Consider the following 21,624-nt stretch of genomic DNA (forward strand, 5'->3'; position numbering starts at 1 on the left):
TAAAAATGAATATTGAATTTACAGATTGGGATCTTAACAGTACTGGCAAAAATAGTTATAACCACTATATAATAGAGAGACCAGCATCTCCTGAGGGTCTGGAGCCCACTGCACAACAAACTACAGTGGTTTTTATTTGTTTACAGATGACTAATCATATACATTTATAATAGTAATAATACACAAATAATATTTATAATTTGTATATAGCCCTTTTCCATATGTTCAAAATAACTTTACCATTTTGTGCATTATTCATTCAATTCATACTCCGTGATGAGCTACTTCTGTTTAGCCACAGCTGCCCTGGCGGAGACTGATGGAAGTGAAGCTTTCATTAGCCTCTATGACCACCTTCATACCTTACTCATACACTTCACACATGGGAAAGGGGGGGTGAGGTGTCTTGCCTAGAGACACAACAACACAACACTGTATACAAACTTCTTGATGGTCACATGTTGTATGTTGCAGGTGATTTCTGCAGCGTGCATCATAGGGTGCTCTCACATTTGGACTTTAGGACTAGTGCTGTGCTCAAGCATGAGTGTGTAGGGTTTCATGGCCACACACACACTCACACAACTGACCTGGGCCATGGCCTGATGACGTCGTCACACAGTGCTGTTTGTTTACAGGTCGGGCAGCAAAGCTACTGCTTTAGTGAAGAAAATAAGTATTATCTATTACAGTAAATATCTATTAAATGGTGAGGCAGAATTAAGTCCTGCTGTGACGCACACTCCTCTGTGAGTTTATGGATATAATAACAGTGTAGAGGAGTGAGGACAGCCGGAGACAAGAGGCTGCAAAACTTTTGTCTCTGTCACATGCTTGGGCACGGATAGCCCCCAAAGCCCCTTAATTACTTGAATTGACAAGGCATATTCCTATTTTTTTTGTTTATTGATAAGCTTGTCTGATTTTTGTAAATGTAAAAGACATCTCTTCTTCTCACATTAAAGCGATTCCCAGGCATTTTTGAATATTTCAACTTATCAAAGCTGTCATGTCAATTGTGCCTATAAAGGAACTTTAGTGGTTGTTTAGACAAGAATCCAAACTTTTGTATTTCTATTATATATAAGAGACTGACCAGGATAGTAATACTATTGGACATTAACCTGTGGCTTTGCATTGCGTCAGCTGACACATAAAAACATTACGTATTAAAGAATATATGCTGAAACTGACAAGATTGACAACGGTTTTACATCTAGAACAAAACGTCTATTTCAGTGTTCAGTGTGTGTCCAGATGTTGTCGTCTTAACCTTTTGTACCACTCACTGTCTAAACTTCACTCAATAATGTCCAAAACAGATGCTTCCATTGCCAACTGTCTCCAAACAGCTCCCACATGGCCAACATCAAAGCCCTATTAGTCCTACAATGTGATTAACACGCTACCAGGCGCATTATGACAGTAGTGTAATAGAATAAGGCCAAATGACTTCAGGACAGCCTATAATGTCCTCTGGAGCCTGGGCTTCCAACATTTACTACATTTCACAAAGAGATTAGACGTTTACAAATCAAATCATCAATAAGTGATTAACTCCATTCAAACAGTGTTTAAATGCAGTTTGTTATTGTGCTACTGGGCAAGACACTTCAGCACCAAATCACATGCAACTGAATTGCAGTAGCAACTTTTAATATAGAATAATAATATATCATTTTTATTTGGTACATAATAGAGTCAACTTCCTTCGTCATGTACAGTTTTCATAAAAATGAAGACACATTAATACATTTTACATACATTATATTGTAAAAAATATAAAAATTTTTTTAAAGAAAACTCTTAATAAAGACAAAAGCCTAATAAAAGGTTATTTAACTTAAAATTGCTTAAAAGTTGTAGCAAATAGGTCAAAATATCCAGATTTATATACAACTGAAGTAAAACAAATATAATATAGACTAAATAGAGTTAATATTATCTAAATTTGGTAGACTTTCCAATACTTTTTATTGGCTCTTTTGACTTTCCTCCAGTGAATAGTTATATCCATAATACACACTTCCTGTTTCACGGTAAATATGTTCGAACCTTTATTTACCACAAGCCCCCTAATCCCCTTCTTCCTGTGAATGACCCCCATGTGTGACCCCCCTCCCCTTCCTGCCCCATCCTGCCCCCTCCTGCCCTGTTCTGGAGTGGGACTAGAGCCAGCATCAGCACTGCTAAAATATTCATCAGTCTACTCCACTTTTCCCCCTCAACCGTCACTGGGGACACGAAGCCAACCAGAGCCATCGCATCACAAAACTTGTGCTCCTGTAATCCCATTGAAGATCTGAGGAGCAGATTCAGTGGAGCATTTAACGGGGGCCTGACCAAACTCACACACATGGGAAAAAAGAGGAAAAAGGAGCAGAAGAAAGGCCATCTACACAACTGACTTCAATGGGATCAAGTCAGATAACAAATTGGGAAGTGGAGATTTTGACTAAAAGGTCTCCAGGGGCTAAAGAAGTGTCCTATTGCCAAACACACAAGGCAGTAGTTCTTAAATGTCTCACTCTAAGAACTAAATGATAAAAAAAAAAAAATCCAGTCAAGGCAACGTGTATGATTTCTTCCTACCAAACTAGTTTGAAATAATAATTTGTTATATCTTCAGCTAACTTTCATTTGATTTGTTGCCTTTAACCAGTCAGTTAGAATTATTTTAGTTTATTATGTCTGTATTGTCCTGCATCCAAAGGCTCAGAAAATGTCTCTTTTCACGTACCACCTTTCTCCGCCCCCTGCTCTGTACTTTGTTATGTTGTCTGTACTGCATATTAAAAATACTGACACAGAGTAAAAATGTCTCTGTAAGACTTATAAGAGGAAATCAAATCAGGTCTATTTCTAATACAGTATTAGGCCATTTTAGTTCAGTATGTCAGTTTACAATGAACAAAATGTAAAATAATGTTATATTTCATTACTAGGTACCAGGAAAAATCTGTCTTCTTTCACTGGAGTCCATTCTGGCCCTAACCAAACAACTGAATTCCTTATATTCTGTAGAAAAAAAAAAAAAAAAAGAAAAAAAAAGAAAAGAAAAATGCATTTGCATTTTGAGTGTTTATTGTATTTCCAGTTCAGAGATCTAATGTAGTAGTCTGATTCATCAGCCGGTTTCACTTCCTGGAAACCGTCTGACTTCACAGCATTAAAATTAATTCACTTGATGGTAGGTGGGTACTTTTTATATTTAACCAATCGCTGCTATTTGGTTGTGATGTATGTAATGTGCCGCTAACGGGGATAACTGGTATATTAAGCTTTTCCCAAATCCTGTAGGAAGAAGGGCAATAACGTCTTTCCCCTTGATAAAATTCACCAAACATTCTCTTTGTTCCGGCTTTAAATTCTTCATCTCGGGAATCGTTGCCAACACAGAATGTATGGCTCTTTGCTGATTGGCTGGTGCCCGATCTCGCACTTCCGGAGTTTTTGCGAACCGTCTAGTGTATTCTGATTCCTGATCTAGTCACTGGAGAGAAATGAAATTGAGCGGAGGCACTAGGTGGCGCCTGTTTGGCTACTAATGTAGAGCCTTGCAAAAAAAATATAAAGCACTTGAACTTGTCTTTTTAAACTAAACCAACATGGCTTGTCTGGCTGTTGGTTGGAATCCCTTTAAGATCACACAGAACATGGGTGATAATGGAGCTCATACAGCTCACTTTTAAAGACAAATAAACCAGTGTCACAGATGCTTATACGAGCTCACCCTTTCTCCCAGTCACCGCGGGGTCGCTGGTTTTGTCTAGTTACAAAATGGGGTCGGATCTGATGAATGGTCGGCCTGGCTAAAAGCTAACACCCAAACTGCTGATTGGGAAGATCATGGGACAGATCCAAGGCCACAGAGCTACATTATTGATGACCTTAATGGAGGTGGGAGGGGGGCTGCACATTTTTGAGTGCACTACCCCCTTCGTAACTTTACTTCTGCTGAACACGGAAAGAGACTATGGAGGCTAACTCAACTGGGGACGATTAGACAGAAAGCAATGTTTTATTTAAGATGACTGGCTTCGTCGAGACACTTGCTTTTATGTGTTTTTGTTGTAAGTTACTGGAGCTCCAATGTCAAATGTGAAGCCCTAGATAGGTTGTATTGAAAGATGGGTAGAGTAAGGGGGAGTGGGTAGAGTAAGGGGGAGTAGTAGGAGTAATGTTGTAAAACTACTCTGAAAAGTACAATTTCTAACTACTAAAAACAAAACAATTAGAAGTCATTTTAACTGAATAATCTATCCACTACTTGTATTTATGATAAATAGATTAAAGGTTGAATGCCACAAACTGAAGAAGAAATGAATGAATTCTGATGCTGGCTTTAAAAAAAGTGGTATCACAGATAAAAATAAGTATATGTCAAGCTCATTGAATATATTTGACCAATTTAACCAGTGGATCTCTCTGTTCTTTTTGGGTTAAAAATACAACATCCTATTTGCTCTTGTGTTTCTATCTACATGTATCACCAATTAAACAAAATAAAACTGGAGAATGCAGTTACAGAGCAGCGGGCGATGAGAACGGGGGTTGATTGGCAATATGGCGTCTTGAAAATAAGTGATTAAAGATTAGTGGAACATGCAGAAATCACTCGAAATAGAACTTCGAGAGGGTAAATGAGAAAAAGAAACAACTATAACAGAGTCAAAAGCTCTGAAAAGTTGTTTTTGTAGAACTGGTCTGCTTTAAACAGATAAGTTAAATGAATTAAAGTACTTTATTTCTTCTGATAACTCTTTACAACACACTTAAAGCTGAAGGAAGGAAAGTCAACATATGAAAATTCCCAAAGCAGGAACTGGACATCAACAAGACGAACCACACAGATTCTTTCTAAGTCTGCATGGAGAGCTCATTACATATGGTCACGTTTAGGTTTGTTTACACATAACTGCAAAAGGGGGCTCAAGCATGCAAGTTCAAATTAGCAAGGCAGCCAGCATGCGCTCTGTGGTATAATTGAAACGAATGAGGAGAGATTTCCCAGTTTAGAGCTGACTGCAAAGAAAATACAAGCCATGTTAAGCTCTCAACTTCAAATAATCAGGTAGGTTTAAAGTCTGCCGTTTGTCAAGGCCTAGTTCGAGGAAACTAGTTCATCCACTTTGCGTCAGTTCATAGTCTGCCTCGAGATAGTCATAAAAACAAAAAGGTGCTGACAGACGGAGAGGCTGAGAACGCTGTGATTTTAAAGGAGGAAGTTGCTTACACGGTCTACAAGCCATTTCCTCTGGCCTCTCACCTCAGCACTGTACATCACAAAACACTGGCTTTTAATACGCACAGTCTACTGCTCCAAAACAAGACTGAAAATGCGTTTTATAGTCAGCCTGAGAGCAGGTTTAAAAACAGATAAAAAAGTGTGACTATAAAAATCATGATCAAGTTGTTTATGGTCTATCTCGCAATAAAAGCTGAGTTTAATTATGGAACAGGTGCATTTAAAACTGCGCAGTGTCACTTTTCTGTGGAGGTTGTGCCAACTGTCTCAATAAAGATGTTTGTCTCACATTGCAAAGTATAACATTACATTTATATTTCTCACAAGAGTAGTAAGTGTTTTTCTTGTTTAAAATACCCAAAAATCATGCATTCTTACTGTGAGCCAGATTATTTCTCTACAGATCTGATCTGTAGCTTGGCCTTGTGGCACCACCTGCTTGTTGTCATGAAGACAGATGAGTTTAATGCCCTACTGTGGAACATTACACAGACAGCATTAACATCTCCATGGAGGCAAGCAGGTAGCACACCCTCCACCAGAAAAGTTACATAGTGCACTGTTAAGGATTCAAAAACATTTCTTGAAACTGTAAACTAAATTTTCTAACCAAACCCTGAGCAAGAGCAAAAAAATGAATACCATGTTTTTCAGACTATAAGTTGCACTTTTGTTCATGGTTTGGGTGGTCCTGCGACTTATACTCCAGTGCGACTTATATATTAAAGTGTTCACACTGACAGCCATGAGAGGGCGCTCTAAGCTTGTGTGCCATTATCTGCTACTCCTATTACTCCTGTACCACTGTCACTTCGCTCTACTGCGCATGTCTCCTGCAGAAAGAGCTTCTGTCCTGTCTGGTATCATATCAGTCGATCGCACCATTACTTCTGTACCAATTAAAATTTAGTAAGTATAAAGACAACTGAGAAGACTGAACACAAATGCCCCCAAAAAGAAAATGCAAGTAGTGAAATATGCAGCCAGAAAGAAAGTTTGGAGTGAGAGAGAAACTTGTGACAACCGGGAGGGTGCACCATGCAACTTTCCTGGAAGTCACTGGATGGATGGACAAAGCCTGGACTTCAGTGACAACCGAAACCATCCTGTTGGGATTCAGAAAGGCCGGAATGATTCTAACTGGAATTGATGCTGAGTCTAACAACAGCTACGCAGAAGAGGAAGTGGCGCTCCATTTACCTCCGGAGGTCAAGGAGTTGCTCAGAAGTGACACCCAAGGATAAAGAATTCAATGGATTTAGTGCTTTGAAGTGAGATGGAGAGTTTGGTAAACTTGTTCTGTTATGTCGTTGATGCTATAATTATCTGAATAACTTAATATGTTAGGTTAACAGCCTGTTGTTTTCTATTCTATTGTTAGTACTATAACTTGCCTTTCAAGATGAAATGTCAGGTCCTGGTCTCTGATTTTATAAAATTAATTTCACCCGAAAAGTGTGACTTATAGTCCAGTTCGTCTTATATATGTTTTTTCTTCTTCATTCCACATTTTTTGGCTGGTGCAACTTATACTCTGGAGCAACTTATAGAAAAGTTCAGTATCATCTGGCTTGAATATCACAGCACTACACGTAAGTACTGAATACGTTAAAAAAGCCCATGATAGCAAATTACACAAAGTGGGTGAAGTGTCTTGCCAACAGGACACAACAACAGCACTACAACCGGGACTGAACAACCATCTGAGCCGCTACCATCTTGGATCGAAACTTGATTCTACTTTTCAGATTCCTTTTTATCAATTTGTGCTCCTTTCTAGAAAAATCTGGCCTCTAGCCCCACATCTCTTCTATATCATCCCCCCCATCTGCTCATATAGAGAACATGACAGCAATCACAGGCACATTCTGAATGTTTACAAGGTGTTTAGACCCTGAATCTGAGCCAGTTTTTTTTTTTTTTTTGTCCTTCGTCAGAGCTGGGACATTGCTGCAGGGCTTTTCACACTGACAAATACAATATGCTCTTGCTCAACAAAACACCCACAATGCCACACTCAGAGCACATACTGAGATAGAGGCTTATTAGCAGATGAAATGCCGAGGATTCATTATAGGGCACACCCAGTAGTCAATTCTGAATCGCCAGTGAAATCCTGAATTATTCCTTGGCATCTCAACAGAGGCGTAAATGTGTTAGTGGTAATTACACAGTGAGTTGTTGGAACATAAATGGATTTCTTTGATCTTGTGTTGTTAAGACATTTAAGTATCCAGGTAAACGAAGTATCCCACTGGCAAACTGAGGAAACATGGTTAAAAGATTATGTTGAGTGCTAAAATAGTTTATATATAGTCTTTATTTTCTCAAGATTTTAAATTAAAGAACCATTATTACACTATTTTCTGACCATATTCTCTGTTATAATGTTGTTTCCTCATCAAAAACATACTTGGGGTCGTGTTTTGTTTCACTCAAGCATGTTTAACATACAAATACTTAGGCATATTTAAGCTGATTTTTTCTCTCAGACAAAAAAACACCATGTTTCTTTAAATATGGTACACAACTTTTTTACTAGGACAATTAAGTTCCTATGATAAAACATGTAAAAATTATTCTGGCTAGTTTGTTCAGTTTTTACTTCAGTCATCCAAAAGTGTTCCAAAAGTATTATATCTGATTTTTACCGTCTTGAAAACATAATTTGCAGTGGTCCAAAGTTATTCCTCACTTGCCTTATACAATCAGAGCAGCCTAATTATTCACAGTGGTAAGTTTATAAGTGTTTTTCACAGTTCTCTGTGATGCACAGTTTTGTGTGACAGTAAAGCTACGGACAACAACAACTAGCAAGCTAACATTCACTTCCTGATTATCAAGCACATAGTGGGTTTATATTAACCATAAGAGCTGCTTATACAATTGTTAAGCCCCGGCTCTGCTAGAGACAGGGGGAAGTAACAAAATAACCAAGATTTAAAAATGGTGAAACTAAAGTTGTGATTTATTTAAAAGAATTGTTAAGTTGAAGCTAACAGATGATGTTTCTAATAATTAACAAAAAGAGGCTCTAAACAGAGTAGCAAAATGGATTTAACTAAAGTAGACTAAAACAGACAAAGTATACAAAATGACAACACAAAAACATAACCAGCCTCTAAGTCACAAGGACTCTCGTGTCTCAAACAAAATACACAACAAAGGTGGCAGGAAAGTCCACAGAACAGCTGCCCTGAGTGGCAGGGGGCGGGTCCTTTCATAGGGGGCGGTGCTCCAGGTGTAGGCCCAAGACTGGACAGGTGTTACGGGTTCCACCAATCAGCAGGAGGGGATCCAGGTGCCATCTTAAATGGAATCCACCAATCACAGCATCACAGCAGGGAGTCTGGATATGGATGCTTGCACACACACATACATGGATCTAAACAGATAGAAGGAGGAGCTGGAGGCCTGTAGCCGTAACAGTATATCTGTACTGGGGTAAGACAACATTTACTCAAATGTGAATAAAATGCCTTTAAAATTACATTGAAATAAGTACACAATTCTGTCTTAGTAAACTTGCTTATAATTAAACAAATTGTCAAAATAATTGGACAGAATGGTTTTAGTTTGGTGCACTGGGTGGTCTACATGCACATTATTCACAACAGCTCTCATAAACCACAGTGTAAAGCTGACAGAAGCAGATTTATTTCATTCCAGCGCATAGACACTTCCATCTGTGTAATCTGGATTATAAAATCACACACTGTACAATTTTTCCAGCTCCCACAAGGTGACCACTCATACATACCCTATTCTATACCACACCACCTATACCATAAGCATGCAACAATGACTGTGAAAATATCCACTGTCAGCTTCTGTTCATCTACACACTATTTTGTACAGTATTCATATCTTTTACAATAATAAAAACAGCACAAAAATTAATTTTGTGTGTAATTTTACTGTAATTTCAATTTTGGCAGATTCTCAAACATCATATGTAGCATTTTTAGCTTTGAATATGCAGACAGACAAATAATAAAAGATTACTTATACATGTGTGAATGAAATGAAACACAACTCCAGGTATGTTTTTGAGGAGGTAACAGCATTATAACATGGCTAAAATCTCACAAGAGTCAAATCTGCATAAGACAAAACCTTTCAATGATTACTTTAAATAAGATACACAACCTGTTAATGGTACAGGAGTTATACTACTACTATGACAGTCAATATTTTTACGAGGATAATTAAATCCCTATGTTAAAACACGTAAAAATGATTCTGGCTAGTCTGATCATCTTTACAAACTTACTTTCAACTTTGCCTGATTCTTAAACATCAACATTTAGATATAAATAGGCTACCAGTTTTATTACATTTCTGTTGAGCTGACTTAATATTGGATACACTATTATTCTGATGTGAAAAATACAAATTAAAAATAAGCAATACATTATTTCCCAAGACACTGAGTTCATTATTTGCTCTGGTTTTGTGTCAGTCTTACAGTAATACAAAGGGACTTACATCACTCTTTATAATGAGGCAGGAAACAGCAAAGTAATAAAACATTTCACCAGCCTGTATAAGCCGTTTTAACAACAATATGCAAATGAGCTACAATCCAAGTAATACAATTGAGACACAAATCCTCTGCCAAAATACTGCTCTGTTCCTAGAAAATAGCAAATGATTCAAATGTAACAGTAAATTACAGTTTGTACAAATGTTGAAGAGGAGAAGGAACTGCTCAAATAAACTTGGATCAATATTACAAACAGTTATATTACATGCAATGTTATAAAGAATGATTAGTTAGCTTTAAAGGTATTATGGTACTCAAACACTGACTCTTGTGAGCTTTAAGTCATGTTATAATGTTGTTACCATCTCAAAAACATACCTAGATTTGTGTTTTGATTCAGTCACACATGTTTGAGTAGCTCTTTATTATTAGTCCGTCTAGATCTCGAAAGCTCAAAATGTTCTGCTCCACCTTGTGATACTTGAAACCTACAGCATCATGACAACAGCTTCTTTAACCTTTAGTTCAGTACAGATGTTTGTGATGAGGAAACATTATAACATAGATCAGAAAATCGCTTAACACGGGCCCCTTTAAATGTTATCTCCATTCTTCAGGTATGTTTTTGAGGAAGTAACAACATTTAAACATGGCTTAAAGCTCACAAAAGCCTAATATAGGACCTTTAATGTTTCTGAATCCCAGAAATAATTCACTCTTCATGTGCAGAGTGTTTCTGAAGCCCAGATTAGAGCTGTTTGGTCAAACTCATTACAATCGATGCAATAATGAGCCCAGCAGGCTTCAGACCTGTCCTCGGCAAGAGGAAGAACGTGAACGCCCAGTGGATCAATGCCTCCTCCTGTGGAATCAATGAGTAGTAAACATGATTAATGTCATTAGACTCAATGTTTACCTCTCTGTCTACTCCGCTCTTAACTCTTCTACTCTTCTCTCCTCTTCTCTTTGTATGTGAAGAATTACCTCTATAGACGTCACATCCGCTGCCCATGTCAAACCAACTAAATATGCAGGGTTTGTGTGTTAAACATGCGTGAATGAAACATAGTTGTTAAGGAAAATATCGATCAGAAAATAATGTAATATAGGCCCTTTAAATATAATGATGTTAACCATGCTTTAGTGAAATGAATTGTTTCTATGCACTTTAACGCCGTAGCCTCACCATTTAAACCTCTGTCTGCCCCTCTCTCCTCTTTTTGCCCCTCTCCTCCAGGTGAGACCTATTCAGAGAATTACAGCCACATAGATGAGTGCATACCCTGTACGCAGTGTGTCGGCATGATGCGCATGGAGACCCCCTGCACCGACTCCAATGACGCTATCTGTGTTTGCAACTATAACTTCTTCCTGAACGAGATCACGAGCCAGTGTGAGCCCTGCACCGTGTGCCCCATGGGACAGGGGGTCTTTGAACACTGCACCCACGACCACGACACGGTGTGCGAGGAGTGTGTGGATGACACCTTCTCTGAAAGGGACAGCCCCCTGGACCCCTGTCTGCCCTGCACCATCTGCGACGAGGAGACGGAGACGCAGATAGAGGAGTGCACGCCCATAAGTGACTCTGTTTGTCATAGTAAGTGTCACACAACATTATGCTTGGTTCAAAAAGGGGTTGGAGAGGTAAAGATGAAGAAATGTGGTTCAGTTCCCACTTCTGCAGGTCATATTATTCTTGTGCCCTTAAGCAAAACACTTCAGTGATCAGGACAATGGACCAAAATGAAAACCTGTTAGAGAAGGTTGTCGTAGCCAGGATGACAGTGGTTCAATTCCTTTTTATCATAGTTCATACTTCTGTTGAGCGAGACACTTGGTACAAAAATCAAGTTAGAAGTTCAGTTGTTAATCAGAGAGATGGTGGTCCAAATCCCACTTCTGCAGGTCATATTATTATTGTTGTGTATTCAAACAAGACACTATAGCCTTCCTTAACTTAGTCCAAAAAACAAAAGAGTTACAAGTTTAGGAGGAAGAGAAGACGGTCAACTATAACCCAAAAACTGGTGCTCCAATTCTCACTTCCAAAAGTTCATATTGTTCTGGTGTCCTTGAACAAGAGACTTCACTGACGTTTTCCTTAAATATTAGTCCAAAAAACAAACAAAAACAGGATACAGAGGAGACTGTCCACTATAACCAAAGAAATGTAATCCAGTTTCCACATCCCAAAATTCACATTATTGTTATGTTCTTCATCAAGACACTTCACTGAACAAGCCTTCCATTGTATAATTTATATTACATGTTGTCATTGTGCTTGCACCCACTTGTCTAGTCTAGTCTAGTTTAGTCACAATAATCTATGTTGCATGTTACATCAGGGTAGGGCATCAGGTGTAATTACCAAATCTGAACCAATTAGAACCAATCCCCTTTTAATGAAAGCCATTAAACACTATATTTACACAACATCAGTTGATACAAACAAAACTCACCCAACTACAATAATCTTGTATTATGTCCCCTCCCATCCAGGCCAAACCGTCTCGTATGCACTTTAAATATATGTTTAGAGGCAGCTTTCATTGACAGCCGTACAAAATACACTTAAAGTAAAATTACCGGAACAGGTATGAGCCACTGCAGTTCTCAGAAGCAACGGAGCCCCTAATAAAAAACTTAAGCGTCTGTTTTGACCAGTTACTGTCATGGGAGGAGTGTGAAGGATAACACTTAGTCACAGGTAGCAGATAAAAACAGCTCTTTTTGAAGAATAGGGGATGCATATTATGACACTCATGTTTCTCACTTAATTATACAGCACATAGCTTCCGACCCACTTACCACCAACAGTAAATGAGTCACGCTACCTTGAATAACTTAAAATGTACTTCAATAAGTAGTAGTTTCTGGCAGTTAAAGGGCCCATATTACACCATTTCTGATCTCTGTCATAATGTTGTTTCCTCATCATAAACATGCCTGGAGTTGTGTTTTGTTTCATTCACACATTTAGTTTACACCTTCACTAGAATCATTTGGATGATTTCAGCCCTGGAATTGCCAGTTTCTACTGAACAAAAGGTAAAAGGAGCCATTAACTTGAAAACTGCCACTTCATGACATCTCAAAGTGGAATGGAGCATTTTGAGTTTGGAGATGTAGATAGACTAATAATAAAGGGTTACTCAAGTATGTGTGAGTGAAACAAAACACAATGACAGGTATTTTTGATGAGGTAACAACATGATAACATGACTTAAAGCTCACAAGAGTCAATTTTATGTAATATAGGACCTTTAAGCTGCCATAAACATAGTGATTTTTTTTGTGAAGATTGGCACAATTGATGTAATATAGGTGAATTAATAACGTTGAAATTACTTTATGTTGGCATTTAGAAATATCTACAACCTTAATGATAAGATTTGATATTCCACAGTATGGCACTGAACTGATCAAATTTAGATTTTTTTCATTTACAGGTGTTTTTAATTCTCAAAAATACCTTGGTGTGTATTCTTTCTGTGTGGGGGCTAGCCTCTCCACAGATCTGACCTGTAACTGGTAGTGTAACTTGCATAAAGATAGATAAGTTAAAGCCAGAAAATAAATAAGAAAGAAAATAAAGAAAATAAAATAACATGTCTATGATGGTATACACTACATTTAAAAATAACATTAATAATATTTTCATCAAAAGAGGCAATTTAATATTAGCCAACTTAGGCTACGTTCAGACTGCAGCCTTAAGTGACCCAAATCCGATTTTTTCGTCCTTATGCGACACGTATCTGCGCCGACGAATTTGCTTACTGAAATAGGTTGGCAAAGACGTGTTTCCTCCCACGAGAGTGGTACAAGTAGGAACGCACAAATGTACACAAACGTTCTTCTCATCATACAAAAACTGTGTATGAACTCCCGTGTGAGTGACGCAGAGAAGCACAGAGCTACCGCACCACTCTTGACTATGACTCAGCACCCACATGTTCCTTTCTACAGACGTTGCTGCCACTGCCCCACAAATGCCATGGCCAAAAACCTCATCCTTCTCCTTCTCAATCTCCTCCATAAAACAAATAAGCTGTACATGTTCTGGCTCCGGTACGGCATAAACTTTAAAATGACCAGGTGCTCAATGCTCGCGTCCATGTTTAGGCGACTTTCATAAACACTGAGCATGATTGCTGCGTGTGACATCGGTGTGTCCTCCAATGCGCATGAGGGACACTGTTGGGGCATTTAAAGTTCACACTGGAGATCACGTACAAGTTGCATTTAATTGGAAATGTGAAGGACCTCGTAAAAAAATCTGATTTCACAAAAAAATTGAGCATTAAGCCCTGCAGTCTGAAAGTAGCCTTAAGTGCTCACAGCGGGTTTACATTGCGGTCTCAAAATCTGAACATGGCACACGATTTGCACATGTCGCTGTGGGAGCCTGGGAGGTCAAAGGTCGTGTTAAGTGAAACTTTCAAATACCAGGGAGCAGAACGCCACAGCATCACAGGGTCAAAGACTACTGCAGTGTAAACATCGGGACTATTAATAATGAGCTCTGTCTCCCACAAAACGAAACGCTACACTTGCATCGCCAAAACGGTCGGGTGGTATCTTTGACTGAGGAAGCTATAAATTCACCCGAGTCAGATGAGCAGTTTGGGTGGTAGCAGTGAGGAGAGACAAAGACAAAATGCCTTATGCTGTTATTACTATAATTTGAGAACACACTGATGGTGCACTATGTAACTTTTTCAGGTGGAGGTTTAGTCACCATGTTTGTCTCCAAGGAGATGTTATTGCTTTGCCTGAGAAATTCTGCATTATGGCATTGCATCTTTAGCATTTATTTGAATATGTATGTTATTATTGCCAACATTATTATTATTATTATTTTAAGAGAGGAAGATGAGCGATTCAGTGGGTCAACTTCAACTTAAGACATTAAAAAGAAAAAAAACCCAAGGCTAGGCTTGTCTCGTTTTATATATTAAAGAACTTGTTATTATTACTTAATCAAGCTAATACATGACTTTAAAGACACATTAAAAAAACAAAAAAAAACCAAAAAAACCATTCTTTGTCAGTGGGCTGGGCTCGCCTCTCCACAAATCTGACCTATAACTTGACCTGATGGTGCCACCAGCTTATCTGCATTTAGTAAGTAATAACATACTGTGGCAGGCAAAGCATAAATGTGTCCATAGAGACAATCAGGTGGTGGACTCTGTCAGAAAAGTTACATGGAACACCTTTAATTTGGTTGCAAAAATTTGTGGATTTCTGGTTACTTTCACTTTCAGAAGTATTGCAGTATGACAACATAACTGCAGGACTCACTTGGTCTAAATGGTCTAACGTTCATATTCGTGTCTAAAATGGTGCATATGCCACAGAAAGTACAACAAAGAAGACAAAAAATACAAAACAGAAATAAAAGTTCAAAAAGTCATAAAATGACTGTGAACACCACGTTCCTGAAATACAGTACAAGTCTCCAGGCGATGGACAAATGGACAACAAGATATAAAAGGGATTTAATGAAAGCGGCCAGATTATTAAAAGAGCCCCATAACTGTCTTCTCTGCTTGACAGTTTTATTAATATATCATGAAAAATTAATGTTCAGTAGATATGAATAATTTGTCAAAGTACTGTGAAAGTCTACTGCCATAAAAGAGACGAAGAGGAGAGCAGGAGTCAAGGACGATCCAATAACATTTATAGACAGCTTTCAAAAACATTGTAAAAATTTGCCTTATGTTATCTCACTAATGACCTTCTAAAAATAACGTAATACACTTTGTCCTGGATTTCTAGTACAATAAAACTTTAAGTCAAATGCAATCAGGTGCATTAGCATTTAAATGTAGCTGTGACATGCACGTACTGACTTTAAACTGTTAATGTTAGTATCTGCCTGTGTATAAGGAAAATGATTCCTTCCTGATTTTAAGGATTTTATTACTGCATTCATGTGGTCCTCTGGAATTTGGGATTCCGAGATGAAATGTTGAGGTTCCAACTTATTTAGGTTCACATGCTTTTTTCTCAGAAAAAATGGGATTTTGATGTTACCATCAATAAAATAAAATAATTGAGCCTGGTCATTAACAGCATTTAATAGAGCTAACCAGGAGGCTAAAAGTTGTGGTTACTACAAGCCTTCTAAATGTTATTTGTTTACTTTTGCTAGTTTCAGTTACATCTGCAAGTCTCGGGTCTTTCTTCTGCAAATCTGTTGCTCTTATGATCTGGATAACTAACAGTAACCCCCTAAATGCAGTAACTTTTAGTCAAAGAGCTCAGATGTGTAAGATAAACCTAAATAAATAAATAAATAATTAATTAAATAAATAAGCTGTTCATCTCCCCATAGCAGTGAGGTCAAGTGCAGAACTTGGGCAGAAGGTTTTGTTTTACCGACTAGTACTGAGTTCAGGTGCATTTCAACTTGGAAAAAATATTTTCCCAAGTTCCAGAGGACCACACGACCTCAGCATTAGAAGACTTTCCCTATTCAAAAGATATAATATTTTGATATCTGTCAGTAACAACAGAGGACCGTTCAGAAAGAAATTCATATGACTGACAATTGAATGACACTTGAATACTGAAGACAGATCATATCACATATTAGTCATAAAAGGGTGACCTAAGTGAGGAGTTCAAATAAACACACATAAACAACTTTTACTTTCCCATATCCTATCAACAATAAAACACCTACAGGAATACTTAAAGCACATGTCTATACTGTATCTTGTGAAAGTAGTAATTTGTGAAAAACAAGATTGAGTAATATCGCACATATACAGGTGTTCAGTGTTTAGAGAACTATGGAGACACAGCTGCCAGTGACTACCCAAGACAGTTGTCCCTCACTCATAATTCAACATGAAGTGAGAGAAGGGTTTAAATGGGCGGGGCTAACAGTCCGTTCTGAAACATTTGCCCCAGCAACATTGGAGGATGGGTCAAAATGAGCCAAAATCACCTCCAGGATCAATAACGTATACTTTATCTTCTTACTTACTCAGTGTTAAAAAGTAAATATCACAGGTTGTTTAACCAATCCATTAAGTTATTTTGAATTTGAGGCTCATCTACACAAAGTGGAGATAACTGGATTTCGAGGTACAGAATTGTCATTGTCTGTATCAAGAACATCTCCAGTTGCAGTTGCATGTGTGGTGAGGGCATTGTCCCTTTAAACAGGCCCCAGAGGCTGCACAGTGACAGGACTGACAGCCATCAAAACAAACTGGCCCCTCATGTCTGTGCACAGAGATCAGATGAACCGGAGGGCATAATGGACCCTTGTGCGGACCTCTGAGCTCCCACCCAGGCAGCTGCTCTGACCCCTGCTCTGCATCTGTCCCACCCAACAATACTCACGCTTTTGAAGAGGGTAGAATGGAGCTGAGGAACGGCCATGTCCGGCCAACCAAAGAGAGAAAGAACACCACATCCTCCATGATAGTTAAATACATCGATAGATTTATTGATCCTTATTGATCCCTCTTAGAAGAAATCCAGGTGTCCGGTAACAAACACAACCATGCCAAGACTCACATAACTAAAAAGCACTTTATAATATATTATGGTTTACCAAGTACTTAAAGGTGTATGCAACATTTCTGCTGTGGGGTTAACTACCTGCTTGTCTCCATGGAGATGTTGATGCTTGGCCTGGAATGTTTCACAGTATGACATTAAAATAATATATCTCAATGTAGACAAACAGGTTACACTAACATGATAATCAACTCAACTCACTGTAAGAAGTTTTTTGTGCAATAAAAATACTGTGGAATATTCAAGCCAAAGCAATACAGTTGTCATGGGACATGTAGGTGGCAGGTCACTGAAAAGTTACATAGTGCACCTTTACTGCTCTGAAAGACAACTCATGCTCACCCATTTAATTTGACTTGAAAATGGTTATTGCTATGGAAACTCCCATAATTGTACATATCTTAAAATCCATAGTACTATATATTATATAAGACTTGCAGCCAAAATTGTATTGATACTTGCAACTCATATGATGCTAACTGAAGCACTGCTCAGTCTGAGGCTTTGTTAGACTTTAATCTGACTTTTAACTTTAACACAATCTGACCATAAAGAACTGACTTGGCTGTAGAGGTGAGCTGATCTTCAAACACCTAAACAGGATCATGAGCGCTCGTATTGATCACAGACCTGAAAATGTGCTGTTTGAATCCATTTTGTATATTTTTTTGAGATTTCAATGATCTTAAAACCTTTAGGCAGCGTTTGCTGATATGTACACTGTCGCACCATGGTAACCTCTGAACATTCTGCCAATAGAGGCGCATGTAGAACACCCCCAGTGTGATGTCACTCCAAAGTACATTCCACAATACTAAAAAACAATACACCTTATTCTTTCTGATATTACATTTTTCATGCTACACCCTTCATGTTAAGACCTCGGCATTTCTCATCTCTTTTCATCCAGACGTCACTGGATTATTTTGAATCTCCCAAATCTCCAGTTTATATCAAGCTGCGTGTCACTTAATACAGGCCACAGTGACAGAGGGGAGCAGAGAAAGAGAGGGAGAGGGGGGAGAAAGAGAGGTGTAGAGAGGCAGAGAGAAGAAGAAGAGAGAGGGAGGGAGGAGCAGAGGAGAGAGGGAGAGCAGAGAGAAAGAGCAGAAAGGAGCAGAGCAGAGAATCTCCCAAATCTCCAGTTTATATCAAGCTACGTGTGACTTAATACACGCCACAGTAACAGAGGGGAGCAGAGAAAGAGAGGGAAGAGAGAGAGAGAAAGAGAGAGAGAGAGAGAGAGAATAAGAAGAGGGCCAGAAAGAAGAGGAGGGGAGGAGAAGAGCAGCCAGAGAGGAGAGACGGGATCAGGAGAAGAGAGAGAGAGGAGCAAGAGAGGAACAGAGAGAGAGAGAGAGAGAGAGAGGAACAGGAAAGAGCAGAGAGGAGCAGAGAGAGAGAACAGCAGAGAGGAGAGAGAAACAAAGAGAGAGAGAGAGAGAGACAGACAGAGAGAAAGAGAGAGAAGGAGAGAAAGAAAGAGGATGAGGAGAGAGAAGAGCAGAGAGAAAGATGGAGGAGAGAGGAGCAGAGAGGAAAGAGAGAGAAAGAGGAGAAAGAGGTGCAGAGAGGAGCAAAGATGAGCAGAGAGAAAGAAAAGAGAGAAGGGAGGGAGAATGAGAAGAGGGCCAGAAAGAAGAAGAGGGGAGGAGAAGAGCAGCCAGAGAGGAGAGAGGGGATCAGGAGAAGAGAGAGAGAGGAGCAAGAGAGGAACACAGAGAGAGAGAGAGAGAGAGAGAGAGAGAGAGAGAGAGAGAGAGGAGGAGGAGGAGAGAGAGAAGTGAGAAAAGCAGAGAGAATGGAATGGAGAAGAGCAGAGAGAAAGATAGGAGAGAGGAATGAGAGAGAAAGAAAGAAAGAGAAGAGAGGGAGAGAGAGAAGAGGGTCAGAAAGAAGAAGGAGGAACAGAGAGAGAGAGAGAAGAGCAAAGAGGAGAGAGAAACAAAGGGAGACAGAGAGAAAGACAGAAAGAAAGAAAGAAAGAGGAGGAGGCGTGAGAGGAGCAGAGACAGAGGGGAGAAGAGAGGAGAGAGAAAAAAGAAGGAAAGAAAGAAGAGGAGGAGCAGAGAGAGAGAGAATCAGAGAAGAGCAGAGAGAGAGAGAAGAAGAGAGAGATAGGAGAAAAGAGAAAGAAGAGGAGAAGAGAGAGCGAGAGGAGCTAAGAGGAGAGGGGCAGAAAAAAGAGAGAGAAAGGAGAGAAAAAGGCAGAAGAGAAGAGAGAGAGCAGAGGTCCTGGAGCAGACTGGGCTGGTCAGGACTCTGTGCCAAAGTACGGAGGGATCGATCTGAGTCGGGTTTCGCTGAGTGACCTCTATGAGCTCTGCACTCCTCCACAGGACACACACAGACACACTCCAACCTCTCCGACCGACCTGCACTTTTACACACACATTTCCCTCTTCATTACACTGGACTTTCTAAACAAATATCTCAAAGGTGAACTCAAAAATGTAGTACTTGATCATTTCTATTGAAACCTTATAACTGCCTGTATTACAAAATCTGCTTTTTAACAATCTTCATTATTAGCTGCTCTCCATCTGTCTAAATATTACTGGCCTATAATTTTGATGTACTCTGAAATCCAGCGATACACTGTAAAAACTGACAAATGACAAATTCTTGATCAACAATATTAGTCTTGATTTGAGTATTTATTATTTATTTTTTTATATTTCTTTAGTGGTCTGCAATTTTTAACCATGCAAAACTATCTTAAAGGTGCAATGCATACATTTTCTGGCCTTCATAAAGAAGTTTTTGCTTTGCTTTGTGACCTGTAACTTGGCCTGGGGACGCCACCTGCTTGTTTCCAGGGATCAATAATACACACTGGAACATCTCCATGGAGACAAGCAAAAGAAAGAAATCATGCTATGCACCTATATTTCTGATCTGTGTTACAATGTTGTTTTCTCATCACAAACATACCTGGAGTTGTGTTTTGTTTCATTAATGCACAAACCCTGCAAATTGAAGCTCAGTTCTTGCCTCAAACAGAAAACACCTTGTTCCACCTTGTGATCTCACATCATACAGTAAGTGCTCCACATGGACTTTTAAACTCCATAAAACTTCACTAGAATAATTTGGATAATTTCAGCCCTGGAATCGCCAAACTCTACTGAACTAAGTGTAAAAAGTAACTGTTAACTTGAAAACAACCACTTCATAGAATCACAAGTTGGAGCAGAGCATTTTGAGCTTTGGAGATGTAGACTGGTAATAAAGGGTTGCTCAGACATGTGTGAATGAAAGAAAACACAACTCCAGGTTTGTTTTTAATGAGGTAACAACTTTATAACATGTCTTAAAACTCACAAGAGTCAACTCTGCTTAGAATAGGACCTTTGAAAAGATAATGGTTCTGAATTGAAATGTAGAACTTTTTTAGCAGTGTGCATCTGAAATCAATCCACATAATAGCGTCCAAAACACCACATAGCGTGCGTCCTTCTGATTGTGTTTCTCATTATTAAATGGAGGACATTCACCACATGTGTGAATGGCTTTGATGGGAAATTAAAAACATTTCCTGCTTTTTGACGGATGGTCCCAGTGGTCCCGCTCTGTTTGTGACCAAAAGGTGTGTGTTTGGCTCTGCTCAGACGATTAGTGCTTATTTAAATTCTTAACAAATGGAGAGAGAGAAAGAAAGGAGAGAGAGAGAAAGAGAAAGAGAAGGAGAAGAGAGAGAGAGGAGGATGCATAAAGTACCCTAGTTCATCAGTTATTTTACGTTCTAGGTTTATTCATTTATTAAAGCTTGGGATGCTACTACTCCTTGTTATGAATGATACAAACTTCTCTGTGACACATCTCCTGCCCGACTCTATGAAAACAGAAAGTTAAAACTATGCTTCAGAACAGTCTCCATGGAGATAGATACTTTTTATGACATAGGAGCCAGGTTTATGGAGATGCAAGTCCACTCAGAGTAAGGAGACATGTTTTCGATGCATTAGAAACAACCAAAATAAAAAATAAATAATAAAAAACCAAGAACATACTTTTATTTTTGTAGATTTTTTTGAATAATAGGTTACATACTAACTTAAATTTAATTAATAAATGCACATTTGAATTAATTTAGGGTATCCTCAAGTTTGACTACCTCAAATTTAAGACTTTTTAAAGACCGTTTTAAGACCATTTAAATGAAAATTAAAACCAACATCGCACCCATTATGTGGGCGAAAAACAACAGATCCAATTCGAATAATGACCAACCAACTACTGCATCCAGAATCTAAGAGACACTTCCCCATGATCCATCCAGCGTCTTCCTCCACTCTACTGATTGTTTACTCATTGCTGTCAGCGCCAGAAACCAAAGTAT

The 21,624-nt window shown here is 38.7% G+C and overlaps 1 protein-coding gene across 1 annotated transcript in view; it reads left to right on the plus strand.

Annotated features, from left to right (window-relative positions):
• ngfra (nerve growth factor receptor a (TNFR superfamily, member 16)) overlaps positions 1 to 21,624 on the plus strand; it is a 57,292-nt gene that overhangs the window by 12,104 nt on the left and 23,564 nt on the right. Inside the window, exon 3 of the mRNA XM_020935277.1 lies at positions 10,972 to 11,334. Within this exon, the coding sequence (XP_020790936.1) occupies positions 10,972 to 11,334 (363 nt within the window). The remainder of the gene's footprint in view (positions 1 to 10,971; positions 11,335 to 21,624) is intronic.

Source organism: Boleophthalmus pectinirostris, unplaced genomic scaffold, assembly GCF_026225935.1.
Source record: "Boleophthalmus pectinirostris isolate CB_2022bp ecotype Guang Dong unplaced genomic scaffold, ASM2622593v1 HiC_scaffold_17, whole genome shotgun sequence".
Taxonomy (NCBI): Eukaryota; Metazoa; Chordata; class Actinopteri; order Gobiiformes; family Gobiidae; genus Boleophthalmus; species Boleophthalmus pectinirostris.